Genomic DNA, 17,224 nt, shown 5'->3' with positions numbered 1-17,224 from the left:
GTTCGGATAACTATAGATAATTTTTGATAATTTTAATAGTTTTTAGATAATTTAAAATAAAATTTTAAAATTTCACAAAACAACGTAACTCATACTAAAATATTACTTAAAATATCAAAATGTTTTAATAATTTTATTAATTAGCCTGATCATATTATTGATTAAAATACTAGAAAACAATAGAAAAAATAATTAGATAATTTATATTTTATTATCATGTTAATTTTTGAAATCAAGTTTTCAATAATGCTTTACAAAGCTTTTCATTAATTATTTACATATTTTTCATAGTTCAAAAATTAAAGATGAAAGAATAACTCAATTTTGCTAACCAATATATTATTTATATTAGTATTAATTTTAGATAATTTTGTATTTATTTATTAGTATAATAGGTAATTAGACCATTGGATAATTTTATATATCTAGTTTATTTAGATATATTTTAATTATTCTATTAATATTCATAAGTATTTGACGATATGTTTCAGTTAAAGTTTTAATTATTGTGATAGATACTAAAAATCACAAAAAAAATCAGCTAGATTCAGCGGTTACCATTTGAAAATGTAAAAATTCAGCCAGATTCGGCTGAAAATCACTAAAAATTCAGCCAGATTCAGCAATTCAGCCGGATTCAGCCAAATTATTCGGTTACCATTTAGACCCATATGTATAGATCGATTTTCTCGTATTATATGTATATATATTTGCTCAATATATATGAGTTGACAAAAACAAATAAAAAAAAAATATTTTTTTCGAAATGGTTCCCACCTAAGAATGAATCAATGCAAATGAAAGAGAAAATAAAAGTAATTGACAACGTTGCCATTATTAGAAAGTGTACTTGTTTTGTGCATGTGCTGATAAAACCTACACGTCACAGAATCGAAAGATGTTGACGTGCACTACACGAAATGAACACAGCCTTATTAATGCAAAGCCAGTCAAATATTAACAACATCAATTTTTCTTACTATGGTATTATTCTTTTTTAAATATTCATACATGAAATATTTTAGTACTATCGGAATAAATAATTTTTAGGCAGGTCCGACCTAAAGTTAAAGCCCATAAAACAAAGGTTTTAGCCAGCAGATATCTATAAAAAGATTTCGGGGCATCATTTTATAAAAATTTATTGTGGCATAGTAGTTGACGCCTTCACTCTTTCCTCATAAATGTTTAGTGATGGGCCAAAAATAAATTTTGCTTTAGACAGCAATTTATATCTTGGGCCGGCCTTGTTTTTAAGTATGAGAAAATCGATGATGTAAACACATGGATTAAATTTGGGATTTGAGTGGGATATGAGACTTCTAACCCATTAAATTATTCTTGTTTTTAAAAAATTATCTATTAAATCAAAAATATCTTCTTTAAATTTTGAGTATGGTAAGAACAAATTCGATTGACGATAATTAATGTTGGAATCGTTTTTGACGTTTATGTGAGAATCAAGTTTCATAATTGTGTCACTAAGGTGATATTCTCCTCTTTAGGGCTATGAAATTTGGGCATTTGGGCTATAAAGACATGGCCATTGTCTCTCATTCTAAACATAGAATATAATTCACAAAGAAAACACAACCATCCTTTCCCTTTATTAAATTCCGATCATCGGAATCACAAGAACGAAGAAGAGCTTAACGGATACTTAACAAACTTTCATTATTATCCAAAAATGTTGTTACAAAGCTTCAACTATACACTAATGATGAATTAAGCTTATATAGTATTAACATTAAACCGAGATGTAGATAACCAAAGTAAACCAGCGATAACCGGTCCATATCACTCTAATACGCCCCTCTCAAGTCTTGATCTTCGAAATTGTCTGGTTTGGAAGATAAAGACTTGACAAAGACATCTGTTGAAGCAAGTGATGGAAAGGTCCTGAATACAGAGCTTTAGTCAAGATGTCTGCATGTTGGTTCTCTGTTGGTACGTGTAGAGCCTTCAAGTTTCCTGCTTTGATCTGATCCCTCACCGTATGACAGTCTATCTCTATGTGCTTTGTTCTCTCGTGAAAAACCGGGTTCATAGAAATATGCAATGCCGATTTATTGTCACAAAAGAGTTTTGCAGGACAATTTACAGTGATGTGTAGATCCTTAAGCAACTGTTGCAGCCAAATGATCTCACAAGTGGGTTGAGCCATACTCCTATACTTTGATTCAGTGCTACTACGACTTGCAACTGATTGTTTCTTTGATTTCCATGAAACCAAAGATGTACCAATATAAACACAAAACCCTGAGACTGATCTTCTAGTATCTTTGCAAGCAGCCCAATCAGCATCCGAAAATGCATTCAAACAGAGTTCTGAGTCAACAGAGTACATTAATCCCTGTCCTGGATTTGATTTTATGTACCTGAGCACCTTGTGTGCAGCTTGAAGATGAATGTCAGAAGGAGCTGAAATAAATTGGCTCAACAGATGAACTACAAAGGTAATGTCTGGCCGTGTTATTGTAAGATACAATAATCGTCCAATTAGCTCACGATATGAAGTTGGATTTGTCAATGGTACTCCAATATCCTTAGTCAAGTGTAAAGAAGGATCCATGGGAATAGAACTTGGTTTACAACCAAGTAAACCAACATCTTCTAGAAAATTCTGAGCATACTTCCTTTGGCACACTAATATTCCTTTTGATGATCTTGATATTTCCAAGCCTAGGAAGAATCTAGCAGGACCTAAGTCCTTAATCTTGAATTCTGATCTCAACAATGCCTTTAATTGTTCCACTGATTCATCATTATCACTAGCTATCATAAGATCATCCACATAAACTAAGACAACAACAAATGAACCAGGAGAAGCTTTGACAAAGAGAGTATTGTCAGCAGGTGACTGTATATAATTTGCACCTAATAGCACTGAAGACAATCTCTTATACCATTGACGTGAAGCTTGTTTTAAACCATAAAGAGATTTCAAGAGTCAACAAACCGGATTAGGAGGCAAATCAGAATTCTGAGGAGTATATCCCTGAGGTAAACTCATAAAGATTTCTTCATCCAATTCACCATGGAGAAATACATTTGATACGTCTATCTGAGTTAAGCTCCAATCCTTAATCGCAGCAAGACCAAGCGAAAACTTCACACTTGTTAGCTTAGCAACAGGGGAAAAGGTATCAAGAAAATCAATGCCCTCTTGTTGAGTGAATCCCTGTGCTACCAAGCGTGCTTTATATCTCTCCACCGTTCCATCAGGGTTGTATTTAATGGTAAACACCCATTTACAACCCACCACATTCTTGCCTGGTGGTAATGATTCAACAACCCATGTCTTGTTAAGTTCAAGAGCATGTAACTCTTCATTAGCTGCCTTTGTCTATTTTTCTGATTTCATGGCTTATTTAAATGTTTTTGGCTCAGTCTCTTTATCATAAGCACATATATAAGACTGGAAAAAGAGGTGTATATTTGTCATAAGAAATGACTGAAGCAATGGGGTAAGGTGTAGTCTTTTTAGGTGATGAAAGAATGGGAGATGGTGCAGGCTGTTTAAGTGATGAAATAGGTGTTTCTGTTGGTGGTAAAGAAGAAATAAAGGGAACAAGAGAACAATGATACTCAGACAAATAACTAGGAGCTCTAGTAGTGCGTTTAGACCTAGCCATAGGTACAGAATTAAGATCAGTATCATGTGTCTCTGTGTTACTAGTAGATGGTATGGTACTAGGACATGATGCAGATGTTGATGCAGTAGAATCAATAAGAGAATCCTCATCTATTAATGGCATAGTTTCAACAAAATGCAATGGTGCAGGTAAGGGCAAGATTGTATTAGGAAACATGTCTACTGCTTTATGCAACAAGTTACTAGTTTTAAAAGGAAATGTCTGTTCTTGAAAAATCACATTTCTAGAAACTGAAACAGAATGATTTTCTAAATCTAACACTTTATATCCTTTAAAACCTGCAGGGTATCCTAGAAAAACACATGGTCTTGCTCTAGTGAGAATTTGGTTCTTTCATTTTGATTTGTTGAAACGAAACATAAGCAGCCAAAATTCTTTAAAAGTGAGTAATCAGGTAATTTGCCAAGTAAAAGCTCATAAGGCGACTTATTATTAAGCAATGGTGATGGTAAGCGATTGATTAAGAAAACGGCTGTAAACACACAGTCACTCCAATATTGAAGAGGCACATTAGATTGAATAAGCAAAGATCTAGCAACATTTAAAAGATGCTGATGCTTTCTCTCAACAACAGAGTTCTGTTGAGGAGTATAAGCACAAGAGAAATAATGCATCATGCCTTGTTCTTTAACTAATTCAGTAAAAGCAAGCTCAGGTGCATTATCAGATCTAATAGATTTTATTTTTGTATTGAATTGAGTTAAAACAAGTTTAACAAAAACAGGAAAGACAATTGAAACATCCTTTTTATTTCTTAGCATATAAATCCAAGTGGTTCTTGTACAATCATCTACCAAAGTAAGAAAATATCTAAAGCCTTCAACAGACTCAACACTAAAAGGACCCCATATATCCAAATGAACAAGATCAAATGGTTTTGAGGCTAAGTTGCTATGAGAAATATAAGCTAATCTCTTCAGTTTTGCTAAAAGACATATAGAACAAGAATTTTCTTAATTAAAAGACTTAAGAGAAGGAATGACACCAGTGCCGGCTCTCCCCATGTGCGGGGAGTGCTCATGCACAGGGTCCAAAATTTTTTTGTCTTTTTTTCAACTAAATTTATTAAAATTAGGGTCCAAAATTTTTATATATATATACATAAGAAATTAGGGCCAATTGTTTTTTTCAGCTCAGGGTCCTTAATTTTTTTGAGCCGGCCTTGAATGACACTAACAAGTTTCTGTAAGACAATAGATGATGGATGCCCTAATCGTTGATGCCAAATGTTTCCATTTATGACAAATCCAGAGAAAGAACAAGCAGCAGGAGTTGATGTAGAGAGGGAAGTATTCTCTGTCTCAAGAATGTATAAGTTGTGATATATTCTACCCCTCCCAATCATCAAGTCCTGAGAATGTTCCTGAATCAAACAACAATCAACATAAAAATGTGCAGAACAAGATAATGTTTTTACCAAAGAACTTATACTAATCAAATTGAATTTAAAATCCGGAACATGCAAAACATTATGTAAAGTAAGAGTTTTAGTAATGCAAACAGTGCCTTTATGAGTAATTGAGACCCTAGTACCATTCGGAAGAGTGACAGTAACACCTGAGACTGGTTTTAATTCTCTAAACATGGCTAGATTTGAACATACATGACTAGAAGCTCCACTGTCTATAATCCAAGCATCATGTGGAAGAAATTTTTGTAAAGAGGAAAGGATATGATTCTGAAAAGTAAGGTTATTGTTTTCAAATTTTAGACTAGTGGAAGGGAAAAGAAATTCAGTACCAGAAGTTGATGTATGAGCCATTAAACCATGTTCTGTAATATTCGCAATAGGACTAGGTGTGCTTGAAGAAGTTACAGGCTCTGAAACTTGAACTTGAGCTTGAAATTGTGAAACCATTTGTCCAATCTGCTGAGGACTAAATTCTTGAAGATTCTGAGTATTTCCATCTTGGATAACCGGTGGAGCATATTGAGGAACCAAAGTACCATAAGAACCATTCATTGGCATCTGCATTTATTTGCAATTATCCATCTGATGGATAAGAACCATTCTCAGTATACACATGAGCCACTGCATTAGCCTTTTGCATAGAATTAGTATAAGTAGGGGTGTCAAAATGGTTAACCCTACCCAACTCAACTCATTACCCAATGAGTTTGAAGTTAAATGAGTTCATGGGTTGACTCAATTCATTTAGCAAAATGAGTTGAGTCAACCCATGAACTCATTTAATTTGATGGGTTAGATGGTTAAATGGGTTGACCCATTAATGTAATAAATAAATTAATAATTAAAATAAATTAACAATAAAAAGAAAATAATAATAATCACGAATATACGTTTTTGGCGGGAAAATCACGAATTTATGTTTTTGGCGGGAAAATAACAGATTTACGTTTTTGGCGGGAAAATCATTGATTTACGTTTTTGGCGGGAAAATCGTAGATTTACGTTTTTGGCAAGAAAATCACGAATTTACGTTTTTTGGCGGGAAAATCACGAATTTACGTTTTTGGCGGGAAAATCATTGATTTACGTTTTTGGCGGGAAAATCACGGACTTACGTTTTTTACGTTTTTTGGCGGGAAAATCACGAATTTACGTTTTTTGGCGGGAAAATCACGAATTTACGTTTTTGGCGGGAAAATCATGGATTTACGTTTTTGGCGGGAAAATCACGGATTTGAGTTTTTGGCGGGAAAATCACGGATTTACGTTTTTGGTGGGAAAATCATGGATTTTCGTTTTTGGCGGGAAAATTACGGATTTACGTTTTTGGCGGGAAAATCACGAATTTACGTTTTTGGCGGGAAAATCACGGATTTACGTTTTTGGCGGGAAAATTATCCATCCTCATTTTTGTTTAAAAATTGTAAAAAATTTTGGCGGGAAAATTATGGATTTACGTTTTTGGCGGGAAAATCACGAATTTATATTTTTGGCGGGAAAATTAAGGATTATATTCAATCGGTTTAGAAGTTTTGGTTAGACTCAAATTGAAATCGGTTTAGAGCTTTGGATTGGTTTAATTCAATTTAACAAATATTGTTGGGTTAAATGGGTAAACCATTGACCCATTACAACCCAACTCATTTCACCCATCAACCTATTTGACTCAATAACTCATTTGATCCATCAACTCATTTGAGTCAAAAATTTCAACTCATTAGGGTTCATGGGTTGAGTTGAGTTGAGTTGACCCATGAATCTTGATCCATTTTGACACCCCTAAGTATAAGGCATCATCTGCATCTGAGTTTGAGGCATCATTCTAGGTTGAACTTGCATCATCTGCATCCGAGGCTGTAAAGGAGTATTACCTCTGTAAGTATAACCTATAGCCCCTACTTTATAACCAGGTGGATATCCAAGTATCTTGAAACACTTTTGAACTATATGTCCTACTTTCCCACAGTGAGAACACACCGGCTTCTGTGATGGTCTTACAGTGTTATAAGCAGCAATATATGCACCTTCTACATCATTCATCATAGGATTAGTACTTTGAAAAGCAACATTATCAACTCTAGTAGGTGGCTTAACATTCTTCTGTCTCTCATCCTGAGTTACAATGTTGAATGCTTCTTCTATAGTAGGTATGGGTTTTAACATCAGAATATGTCTTCTAGTTTGATCATAACTCTAATTTAACCCCATAAGAAACTTAATCACCCTACTCTTCTGTTGCATTCTCTCCCATTTCATAGCTGCATCACATTCACAATGACCACAAGTTTACACAGGAAGCTCTACATAATTCTTGTGTTCTTCCCACAAAGTAAATAAGGCTGTATAATAAGTAGAGACATCCATAGCTCCTTGTTCAATCTTACTCAACTTCTGTTCAATATAAAATATTTTTGGAGCATCATCCTGCTTAAAACGAGTTAACAAATTGTTCCAAATACCTTCTGCAGTTGGCATAAAGAGTAAACTCTGACCAATCTTCTTATCAACAGAATTCATCAACCATGTGGAAACAATATCATTGCAACGTGACCAAGCACCATAATCACGATGATCAATCGGAGGTTTAACAATCACACCATTGATAAATCCCAATTTATTCCGAACATTCAATGCCATCAAAACAGAACGACGCCAAGAAGGAAAATCAGAAGAATTCGATAAACGATTAGAAACAAGAACAAATCTGCATGATCTGCACTGTGTAGATAATAGGGATTATCATATTGATCCGCTGGATAACGTTGTTGCTGATCGGTGCCATTTAACGGCGGACGATTCACCGGAATAGGTGGAGGTACATAAGATCCCATTCTCAGTTTAAGAACAAGAAAAGTGTGAAGAATTTGAGTAAAGAAAGCAAAAGATCGTAACCACTGAAGGTCAACAAAAGAGAAATTGAAAGAAACATAACGGAAGATAAAATTCCGGTGAATCAAAAGAAGAAATCGCAAATCGCGAACAAAACAAAGACGAAATCAAAGATCAATTGAAGCTAAGAATAAATCGGAAAAGCTCATCTCCGGCGAAGAAACAATTGCGGAAGAAGACGATTTGCTCTGATACCATATTAGTGTGGGCCTAACTCACACCCAAAAGCTAGCTCAAGGGAGGAGGATTGCCACAACACATATATATTGCCCAAGAATCACAAACCCTACCGATGTGGGACAATATTCTAATACACCCCCCTCACGTTCAGGACTGGACATCTGAAGCGTGAAGTTTGTGGGACTGGACATCCACGGGTGGTCCACAATCGGAATTGGGCATGGGCTCAGATACCATATTAAATTCCGATCATCGGAATCACAAGAACGAAGAAGAGCTTAACGGATACTTAACAAACTTTCATTATTATCCAAAAATGTTGTTACAAAGCTTCAACTATACACTAATGATGAATTAAGCTTATATAGTATTAACATTAAACCGAGATGTAGATAACCAAAGTAGACCAGCGATAGACCGGTCCATATCACTCTAATACCCTTGTTCTGTTATTACAGTCATTGAGTATTGAGATGTGCAATACATCATTAGTGTCGAATCAAAAGAAGAAGTTGTTGTTTCCTGGAAATCTTATTGCTACGAAACTATTACAATAGTGATGCTTAAAGATTTAAGAAAAGAGATGTGATGTCTCACCTCTACTATTTATATTCATCTATTCAATTTGGTATTTTGTACATGATTTTCATTCTTAATTTATCCTTACAATATAATTATCAATTGGCTTGTCGTAGAAATTATGGTTTTACATCTAACCCGTTTATAAATTATGATTAAGAGAACTTATGGTTTTACATATGTATTTTCTTTACTATTAGATTGCGACATAAATAATTCTCACTTCTTCTAAAAATGCGTAGCATGACAGATGTTGATCCATTTAAGCATTCCAAACGTATGAAGCTGAGTGTAAACTTTTTGAATGTCACCATATCTCATGTGGTGTTCCCCAAAGTTTGTGGTACTGCAACCAAATCTACAGTTAGCTATAGGCCTGTAGCTAATGAAAGAAAAAATTGTATTTTTTTATAGACCAGATAGGCTTATTTGGCATTATACAAAGTCAGGGAGATATACAGTAAAGTCTGGATATCGACTTGCTCAAAAGATGGTAGAGACGGTAGAATGGGGACCAAATTTTAAAAATTTACAAGCACAAGCTTGGAAAGTCAAAGCTCCTCCGAAAATAAAACATTTCTTATGGCAAATAGCTACAGGATCTTTGGCAGTTACCTCAAAACTAGTACAACGAGGGATTAACTGTGATACCATCTGTAAAAGATGTGAGTTGGCAGAAGAGACGATAAATCATGCTTTATTTGAGTGCTCCCATTCTCAGGAAATATGGGAATTATCCCCGGTGCCCATGGTCCCAGGTTGCTTTCCTCTAAGTTCGGAACTTTCAAATCTAGATTATCTTTATTGGAGGTTACCATCTCTTCAAGATGGGGGGGGGGGAAACAAATTGTTTTGCTTGGATTTTGTGGTTCATATGGAAAGATAGGAATAAAAAAGTTTTTAAAAGAATACAATCATACCCCACAAATATTTTAAATCATGATTTGAGTGAGAAATTGCTGTGGGAAGAAGCTCAAGTGGAATCGATCGAAAATAATACCTTAACGGAAATATTAGAACCCCCAACCCATTCATTACGATATCGGATTGATGGTTCATGGAAATCTTCGGATCCAACTATGGGTTTAGGATGATGGTGTTTTCAGAGGACCGCTCAAACTATACTACTTGGTGCTAAATGCCTTAGGTGATCACCCTCTCCCCTTCACTCGGAGATGGAAGCTTTAATTTGGGTTATGAAGAATATCCTTTCAAGAAGGATTGATTGTCAGGCGTTTGAAACAGACTGTTCAGAATTGGTCTCGATGGTACAGTCACCTGATGAATGGCCAGCTTTCTCCAACCTACTAGAAGAGTTTGGTTTGCTCCGTGGTTCCATTCCCTCTTTTTCACTCTCCCTTATTTCTCGTTCTTGTAATTTACAAACGGACTGCTTAGCCCGCTCTTCTAGACTTTTATTTTCTGAAGCTACTTTTGTAAACGTTTCTCCTCCTAATTGGGCAACCGATCAAGGAGTATTTTAATAAATGTGTGGTTGACAAAAAAAAAAAAAACCCAACACTTTTAACCTTAAGAGTAAGATTTTTTTATAAATATTAATTTATTTTTCTTTTCTTAATTTTACAATTTTTACTTAGAATTTCTACTATTTAAATTAATTATTTATTATTTATTTTCTTACATAAATTAAATCAGCTTCTTGTAGGATAGGCAACATCAACATTTTTTTTAAATATTTATAGACAATAGTTTAATTATATTATATTTATAAACTATTATTTCTCTGATCGAAAGCTTAATTTTTAATGAAACTATAGATTTGCCCAAAAAAAGAAGCTTGTGAAGGTGTTTTGGTTTTTGAATACATGGTCCGAAAGCATCTTGGTACAATCTCCACCAATGAAACTATAGATTTGCCCACATCTTGGTACCGTCTCGGTGTGAAGAAAAATATGAGAAAAAGACTAACGAAATAGAGAATGCAAAAGATGAGAAAAATAAAACTATGTACAAGGATTTGGAGTGGTACCTCTAGTAATGAAAGAAGCTTGAGGAATCTATGGAATAGAGTGAGATGAATCCATGTATCACCCGGATCATATTCATCGTAGTACCATCCCCTAAACTTTTTCATCATAATCTCCTCAAAGAGTACCTTCCTCGGTTCATCAATGCTCATTTCATTGGTGGAGATTGTACCAAGATGCTTTCGGACCATGTATTCAAAAACCAAAACACCTTCACAAGTTTTTTTTTGTTGACTTTTTGTTGACTTTTATAAATTGCATCTTTATCATTTATTTTGCTATTGCTTTATGTTTATGGGTTATTGCTTAGCTTAGACACTTGGTTTGTTTATTTCATTTGCATTTTAGTTCCTTTTGTTTTTATTTCACTTAGGTTGTTAGTTTAAAACCAATCCTATATTTGCTTAGATTAAGAAATTTTGTGTATTCTTAGTGTCTTAGATCTCTAGTTCTCTGTGGATTCGACCCTTAAGTGCTATAAACGATAACCATTAGATTGTGGTTTTTGGACCTTGAGGAAATAGTAATTGATAGAAAACCTCTTAATCATAGCTTGCTCATTTTCATCTTCTGGGATATCCCTTAATTATATATTAATTGAGAAACACTTAATTTTTTTTTTATCTTCATGTGTTATTAACGAAAATGTTATGCTGATACTATCAAAGAGATTCTTAGCATATTTAATTAATTCTCCATCATTTATTAGAATATTTACAGATTTTGACATTAATGAGATATATACATATTTTCACATAACTAAATAAAAAAAAGAATTACATCTAACTCGGTTTAAATGGGAGTCAGTTTTCTTTCTTTCCTTTTTAGGTCTAAGGCGGATCACGCATCTTCATCAATTCATTACAAAGATGTATATAATGGTTTGTTATTTACGTTCGAAAAAAAGTTGTTGTTTTCAATCAATTTTATGAGTAAAGCGAATTCCAATACGAAAAATCGTTGAATAAATTAAAAACTTATATATAACATGTTTCGTAATACAGATTCCATATTCCAGATAATAGTACAATAAATTTGTAATTAACTAAAATGTATTTACTTAATAATCATTTTATCCGCACATAGTACCTAGTGTAATCTTAAAAATTTGTCTCCGCAACAAAACAAAATATCGAAGGTAATTTGTGTACTTTTTTATTTGTTCACCAGAACGAGATAACCATCTTCTTCTTTTTTTATTCAGTGTTAATGATTCTAACAACCAAAATACTCATTATCATGGCCATCTTCTATTTTCTACTCTTATAAACTTTTGGATCGATTAACCAAACAACAAGCAAGACAGAAAAAATGAATATTAGAAACTACTATATATATATAAGGATTTAAATAGTTAAGGACTCATAATTGAATGCATATTTTTTTTTTGAAAAAAAGGATTTAAGTAACTAAGCTTTATTCGAGTGCTGAAACATACATGCATGTCATAATTAAGGTGACTCCATGGAGTGGAACAGACTTATTTTATGTAAAACAAACACACGAGCAACAAAGAGCTTTTGGTATATTAGCAAGAGAAGAAACAGAAACATCCTCTGTACCATGGGTAGCCACCAGCGCAATATCCATCATTTCCTCTATCATTGTTAATGCAATGATCTCTACACTGATAATCGTTTACACAACGTCCTGACCATGTCTCACTTTCCCTTTTGCAAAGCTCTGCTTTCACAATTACCGGTGCTTCTGCGTATATATATGAAAGGTTAATTATTAACATAGATGAAAGGAAAATCTTGAACACATTTTCTATTACTCACCTAAATCAGCAAAGAGAACAAGAGCAGCCAAGATAAGGGTAATGGTGGTAGAAAACTTAGCCATGAGTATTACTTACTTAGATATCAATGTATTTGTTGTAATTAGCGTAATATCAAACCTCTATTTATAATAAAATGATGGTGCGGTGAGTTTGTCACCAATTAGACAAGTAGCTAATTATAGTTGATACCTATCTATAATGTTGCCTGATCTAACCTAAGTGACTGGTTTGGCTTGACCTAGTACTACAATGTTCACTAGGGGGGCTGGTTTAGTTGACTTATTTTAGATTAACATGGCAAGTAGATGGATCGACATATGATCTAGCGATATAATAATCAAGCTGGTCTTAGCAAATGAACATGATTCCCTCTCTCCATGTTCTTCATCTTTTTGATACATGTTGGTATATGGTATCATTGAAGAGGATGGATAGTCACATGTGAGAATTGACTTTCTAATTTGGTGTTTTGGTCTTTTTACGATTTTGAGAGTTTTTTCACATTAGGTTTTGATATTTACTTTTTACACAATGTATCGTGGCCTATATAAGGTCTTAATAAGAAAACAACTTCCAACCATTAACCTAATTCTCTAAAAAAAGCTTGGGTTAAAGGAAGCTTTGCTATAGCCTTGTCTGTTCTTAAGGTTTAAATTAAACAACGGCTTACTACACTAGATCTGTGGCAAGGGCTGAGGCTCATATCACTTTTTATTTCCGTTTAAATTTGCAATAAAATAAAACTTTCTTTTTAATTTGAAATTTTATCATGTTCTGGTTTTTCTTAATTTTATAATGATACATATATATTAGTTGATCTATTATTTTATGGGTTTTTCCCTTCTAGTGAGCAGGATTATATTCATTAATTTTGAAAGACTAACTCCAACAGAATGGCCCGTAAAACTGAAACTTAGCTCTATCTTAAATGCTCTGTTATTTCGACTAATAATTGTTCGTGTATAATAACCAGAAATGACAATGATTCACACAAGAATCAATGTAGAGAAATTCACAACTCAAAAACTAAATCAATAGTAACAAATAACATTAATCACACCATGACCGTAAATAAAGAACTTTGTAGATTTTATTATGCGAGACTTTGAGAAGTCATAAGTATACTTATACTTAACAGGGTTTAATGTATATTTCTTACCAGAAGACAGCAATATTTCAAACCACCAAATGAACAACAAGAACCACAGGAAGATAAAACTTTGCAAGGATTTACATATATCAATATCGGCTCGAATTGGAAACCGATAAATCACACCCCATAAGTCTTATATACTGGAGCTAATTACATTCTGATTCCTGAATCATACTCCTGATAGGTATACTTGAAACCTGAAATTCATGACTAATCTATAACAATCAGAAAATCTTGATTTACTAAAAAATGGCGCGGTATGTCATATACATATATAAACACCCACTTACCTTTAAATCAGCAATCCGAGAGCCTACTTTGCCGGGCCTAGTTGAGACCAGCCTGCCTCTCCCACCTGAGATCAGCCGAGAACTCGGACAATGCGGATCTAGGATCCCCTTCCGCGATAGCCAAGTAGTATAGAGCGGTTCCATCATCCACTTGCATGCTTCTCCTTAGAGATTCAATCAGCCTTCGCTTTCCATCGGCTGATAAGTTGGATGGTTGATTCATACCAGGTACAGGTTGTTCTCTCTTCGGCGCACCTTCGAGGTAAAGCACGGCAACTTCCCGTTTGGCATATTTGTCTAGCTCTACGTAGCACGTAGCGTTTGCGAGAATTCCGGGATTGCTTATCGGGATAAGCAGTCTGTCTCTTGAGTAAATCCCATGGTCACTCATCATGTTGTTTAGCCGCTTTATGTCCATAACCTACATTGTCCATAGAACTTAGATTGAAGTTAAGCTCATGAATTTTTGTTTCATGAATTTAGCTTCAGGATCAATATAGATTCTTAGGTTTCTGACTCTATAGTTTTAAACAATCTAATATGTTTTCTTAATTCACTCAAAATCCAAATTCATAGCTGAATTTAACAAAAAAATACCAATTCCAAATTAATCGAAGAATCGAAAGAGACAATCAATTGTGACCTGAACAGAGTATTTGACGGCGAGGCTAGTCACACTATCACCACGAAGAATCCGATGAGAAATAGCAAATTTCCAGATTCCGTTATCTCTCCAGAACGAAGCAGAAGCTGGTCTTCCAACAAGTTCTTTGATCCGCCATGGCGCCGTGAAAGCCGATACCACTAGATCGTCTTCTGTGGCTACAGAGTTCCAAACCTTGCAGACGCAGCTCGCACGAGCTAGATCGGCGACGGTTAGCTTCTGGAAGATGAGGATAAGTGTGTCACGGCATGAAAGCGCCATGGAGAGAGAATATAACGGCGAGATTGTGTTTGGTTGATAGATCGGCGGTGTTGGTGGCGCCGGTGAGATTATTGTCGACGGCGTTTTTGATCGCCGCAGAAGAAGCTCATCCACAGGCTTTTTAATATAAGCAAACTAGATGACGTCCACGAGGAGAAATCGTCTGGCGAGTCCCCTTTTGACAAACTCTAACCCCATATCTCCCCGTTTTTTTTTTGTCTCAAGAGTATTGATTTATCATTCCACATATTACAAGGACAACGTATAGCCCCATAAAAGTTTACAGATGCCAAAAAGGCCCAAAAGTCCATTAAACAACCGCTTAGAATAAAAGAGATTTTGACATTGGACTCAATCCAAACCCTCGTGTCATCTAGTGGACATAGCCACAACACGTGTAGGATGAGTAAACAGAAGTTTTCCGATATCAACCTTCGCCGTGAGCATCGTTCCGGTGAGAAATTGTCGTCAAGATACATCAAACGAAATTTCTGGTTATCACCGAATCCAAACGAAACTCCATGATAATCTAACAGCTTAAGGAAATCAGAATATGCATCGGAAGATTCTTCGATTCTTTAATCTAAAACGTCATCTCCAAATAGATTTATGCAAACTCATATTTTCAATGGAAACAAGCAGGAGAATAATAATTTTAAGTAACAGAGCACCTAAAATTTTCCACCAAACCAGATCCATGGATATTATTGAAAGAAAAACAACAACAAAACTAAAGAGATCGGAAGACGAAACCCGATCTACGGCGGGGTGAAAACGCAAAGCCGGCCAACGTCGCTAGATGAGTCGATCGCTGCCAGACATAAGCCAACCATCTCCATAAACGATTGAGAAGATGCTGGACATGGGTAGTCACCGGAAAAATCCGGCCGACTAAAGCAAGAAAAGTTTCAGCTTTCTCTCTCTAAATGATGCGAGAGAGAGAAGAGAGAGAAAAGCGAGTGAGCATGTCTTATATCTCCCCGTTAAAAACAGAATAAAAATTGTATTTAATTTTAAATCGAAAATGCCGGAAGTTACAATATTACCCTAGCCAAAATACTAAAACTACACATTAAACCTGGGTTTTATCCACCCAACCAAACTGATTTTGGATCTAACCCAAAAACCCACGAACCCTAACTCCTCTCAACGAGCCAACTTCTCTCACGACCATTTTCTCTCCGTTTTCTGCGTTTTCGTTTTCTCTCCTCTTTCCACGACGTGGATTCTCATTCAATTCGTCTTCAATAGTTAAGAAATTCAAAAGAGACAACCGTTATCTCCACGATTTCTCGATTTCAACTTCATATATCTCTCGATTTCTTTGCCAATTCTCTCCCTTTAAATCTCCGTTTTATCTTCGAGAAATCCTTGTTGTCGATTATGGCTGGGAGAAAGAGGAAGAGGGGAACGTATGCTCCGGATCGATGAAAAGAAGTAAGGGAAGAAGATGGAGGAGCAACGAGTTTGCAGCCATCCCCGACGGAGTTAAAGAAGCCAATTGAGGGAGGAGAAGGAGTTGAAGAAGAAGTTCCGATGTTAAGTCCGGTTCTCGAGGCAGATGAAGAAGAGAATGAGGAAGAAGAGTCTGGGAATGACGAAGAAGAGAACGAAGAAGGTCGAGGGAATGGCGAAGACGGAGGAGAGACTAGTGGTAGTAGTACAACCTTGTTGGACTCCTCCTCTGATGAGAGTATCAAGGATGAGATAGCAAATGGAAATCGAGTGAAAAATGCGGCGGAGATGGTAAGTATTTGAATTGGGTAATGCTGGTATAATAGGGTAACATTATTTGGATATCTGGGTAAAACTGGTAGAACAGGAAAACACTAAGGTATCTTGGTAAAACTGGTAGAACAGAGAATACTATTATGTGTGATATACATGTAGAATTGGGTAATACTGGTAATACAAGGGTATTACTATTATCAGTAATACTGGTAATACAAGGGTATAACTATGACTAGTTACACTAGTATTACCCATATATATATATATATAGTATGACTAGTTACACTAGTATTACCCAGATATATGTAGTATGACTAGTTACACTAGTATTACCCAGATATATGTAATATGACAAGTTACACTAGTATTACTACAAATGTAGTAGAACTAGTAAAACTAGTATTACTGACAAAGTTTTTGTATTGTTTTGGCAGGATACAATGAGGGAGAACGTGATCATATATTTCAAATGCGAAGGTTGCATGAATATCTTGATGATGAAGACATCAGGGGAGAAGATAACTCTCTCCATGTTAAAAGCTTACCCAAAATCGAATGTTCGAAATGACTTGAGAAGCTGCTATGTCCGTGCAGCCATTTGAGAGAAAATTTTGACTTTTTTTTTTTTTTTTTACACAG

The 17,224-nt window shown here is 35.0% G+C and overlaps 2 protein-coding genes across 3 annotated transcripts; both read right to left on the bottom strand.

Moving 5' to 3' along the window:
* Positions 1 to 12,103: 12,103 nt before the first annotated feature.
* Positions 12,104 to 13,118, bottom strand: LOC9327995 (defensin-like protein 18). Its single transcript, XM_002891887.2, has 2 exons — positions 12,485 to 13,118; positions 12,104 to 12,410 (listed from the first exon to the last, which is right to left on the bottom strand). The coding sequence occupies exons 1-2, from the start codon at positions 12,546 to 12,548 to the stop codon at positions 12,232 to 12,234; spliced, it is 243 nt and encodes an 80-aa protein (XP_002891933.1). The 5' UTR covers positions 12,549 to 13,118; the 3' UTR covers positions 12,104 to 12,231.
* A 436-nt stretch (positions 13,119 to 13,554) lies between these two features.
* LOC9330682 (F-box protein At1g55000) lies at positions 13,555 to 15,812 on the bottom strand. 2 transcript variants are annotated; one of them, XM_021012324.1, is made up of 3 exons: positions 14,573 to 15,812; positions 13,930 to 14,350; positions 13,555 to 13,849 (listed from the first exon to the last, which is right to left on the bottom strand). In XM_021012324.1, exons 1-2 carry the CDS (start codon positions 14,852 to 14,854, stop codon positions 13,967 to 13,969), a joined length of 666 nt encoding a protein of 221 aa, XP_020867983.1. In that variant the 5' UTR covers positions 14,855 to 15,812; the 3' UTR covers positions 13,555 to 13,849; positions 13,930 to 13,966. The 2 variants fall into 2 exon arrangements, with proteins under 2 accessions (XP_020867983.1, XP_020867982.1); XM_021012323.1 differs by having other exon boundaries at positions 13,555 to 13,836.
* Positions 15,813 to 17,224: the final 1,412 nt, after the last annotated feature.

This window comes from Arabidopsis lyrata (genome assembly GCF_000004255.2).
Source record: "Arabidopsis lyrata subsp. lyrata unplaced genomic scaffold ARALYscaffold_1, whole genome shotgun sequence".
NCBI lineage: Eukaryota > Viridiplantae > Streptophyta > Magnoliopsida > Brassicales > Brassicaceae > Arabidopsis > Arabidopsis lyrata.
Note: the sequence above shows the minus strand (reverse complement) of the source record. Positions and strands in the feature narration are given on the sequence as shown.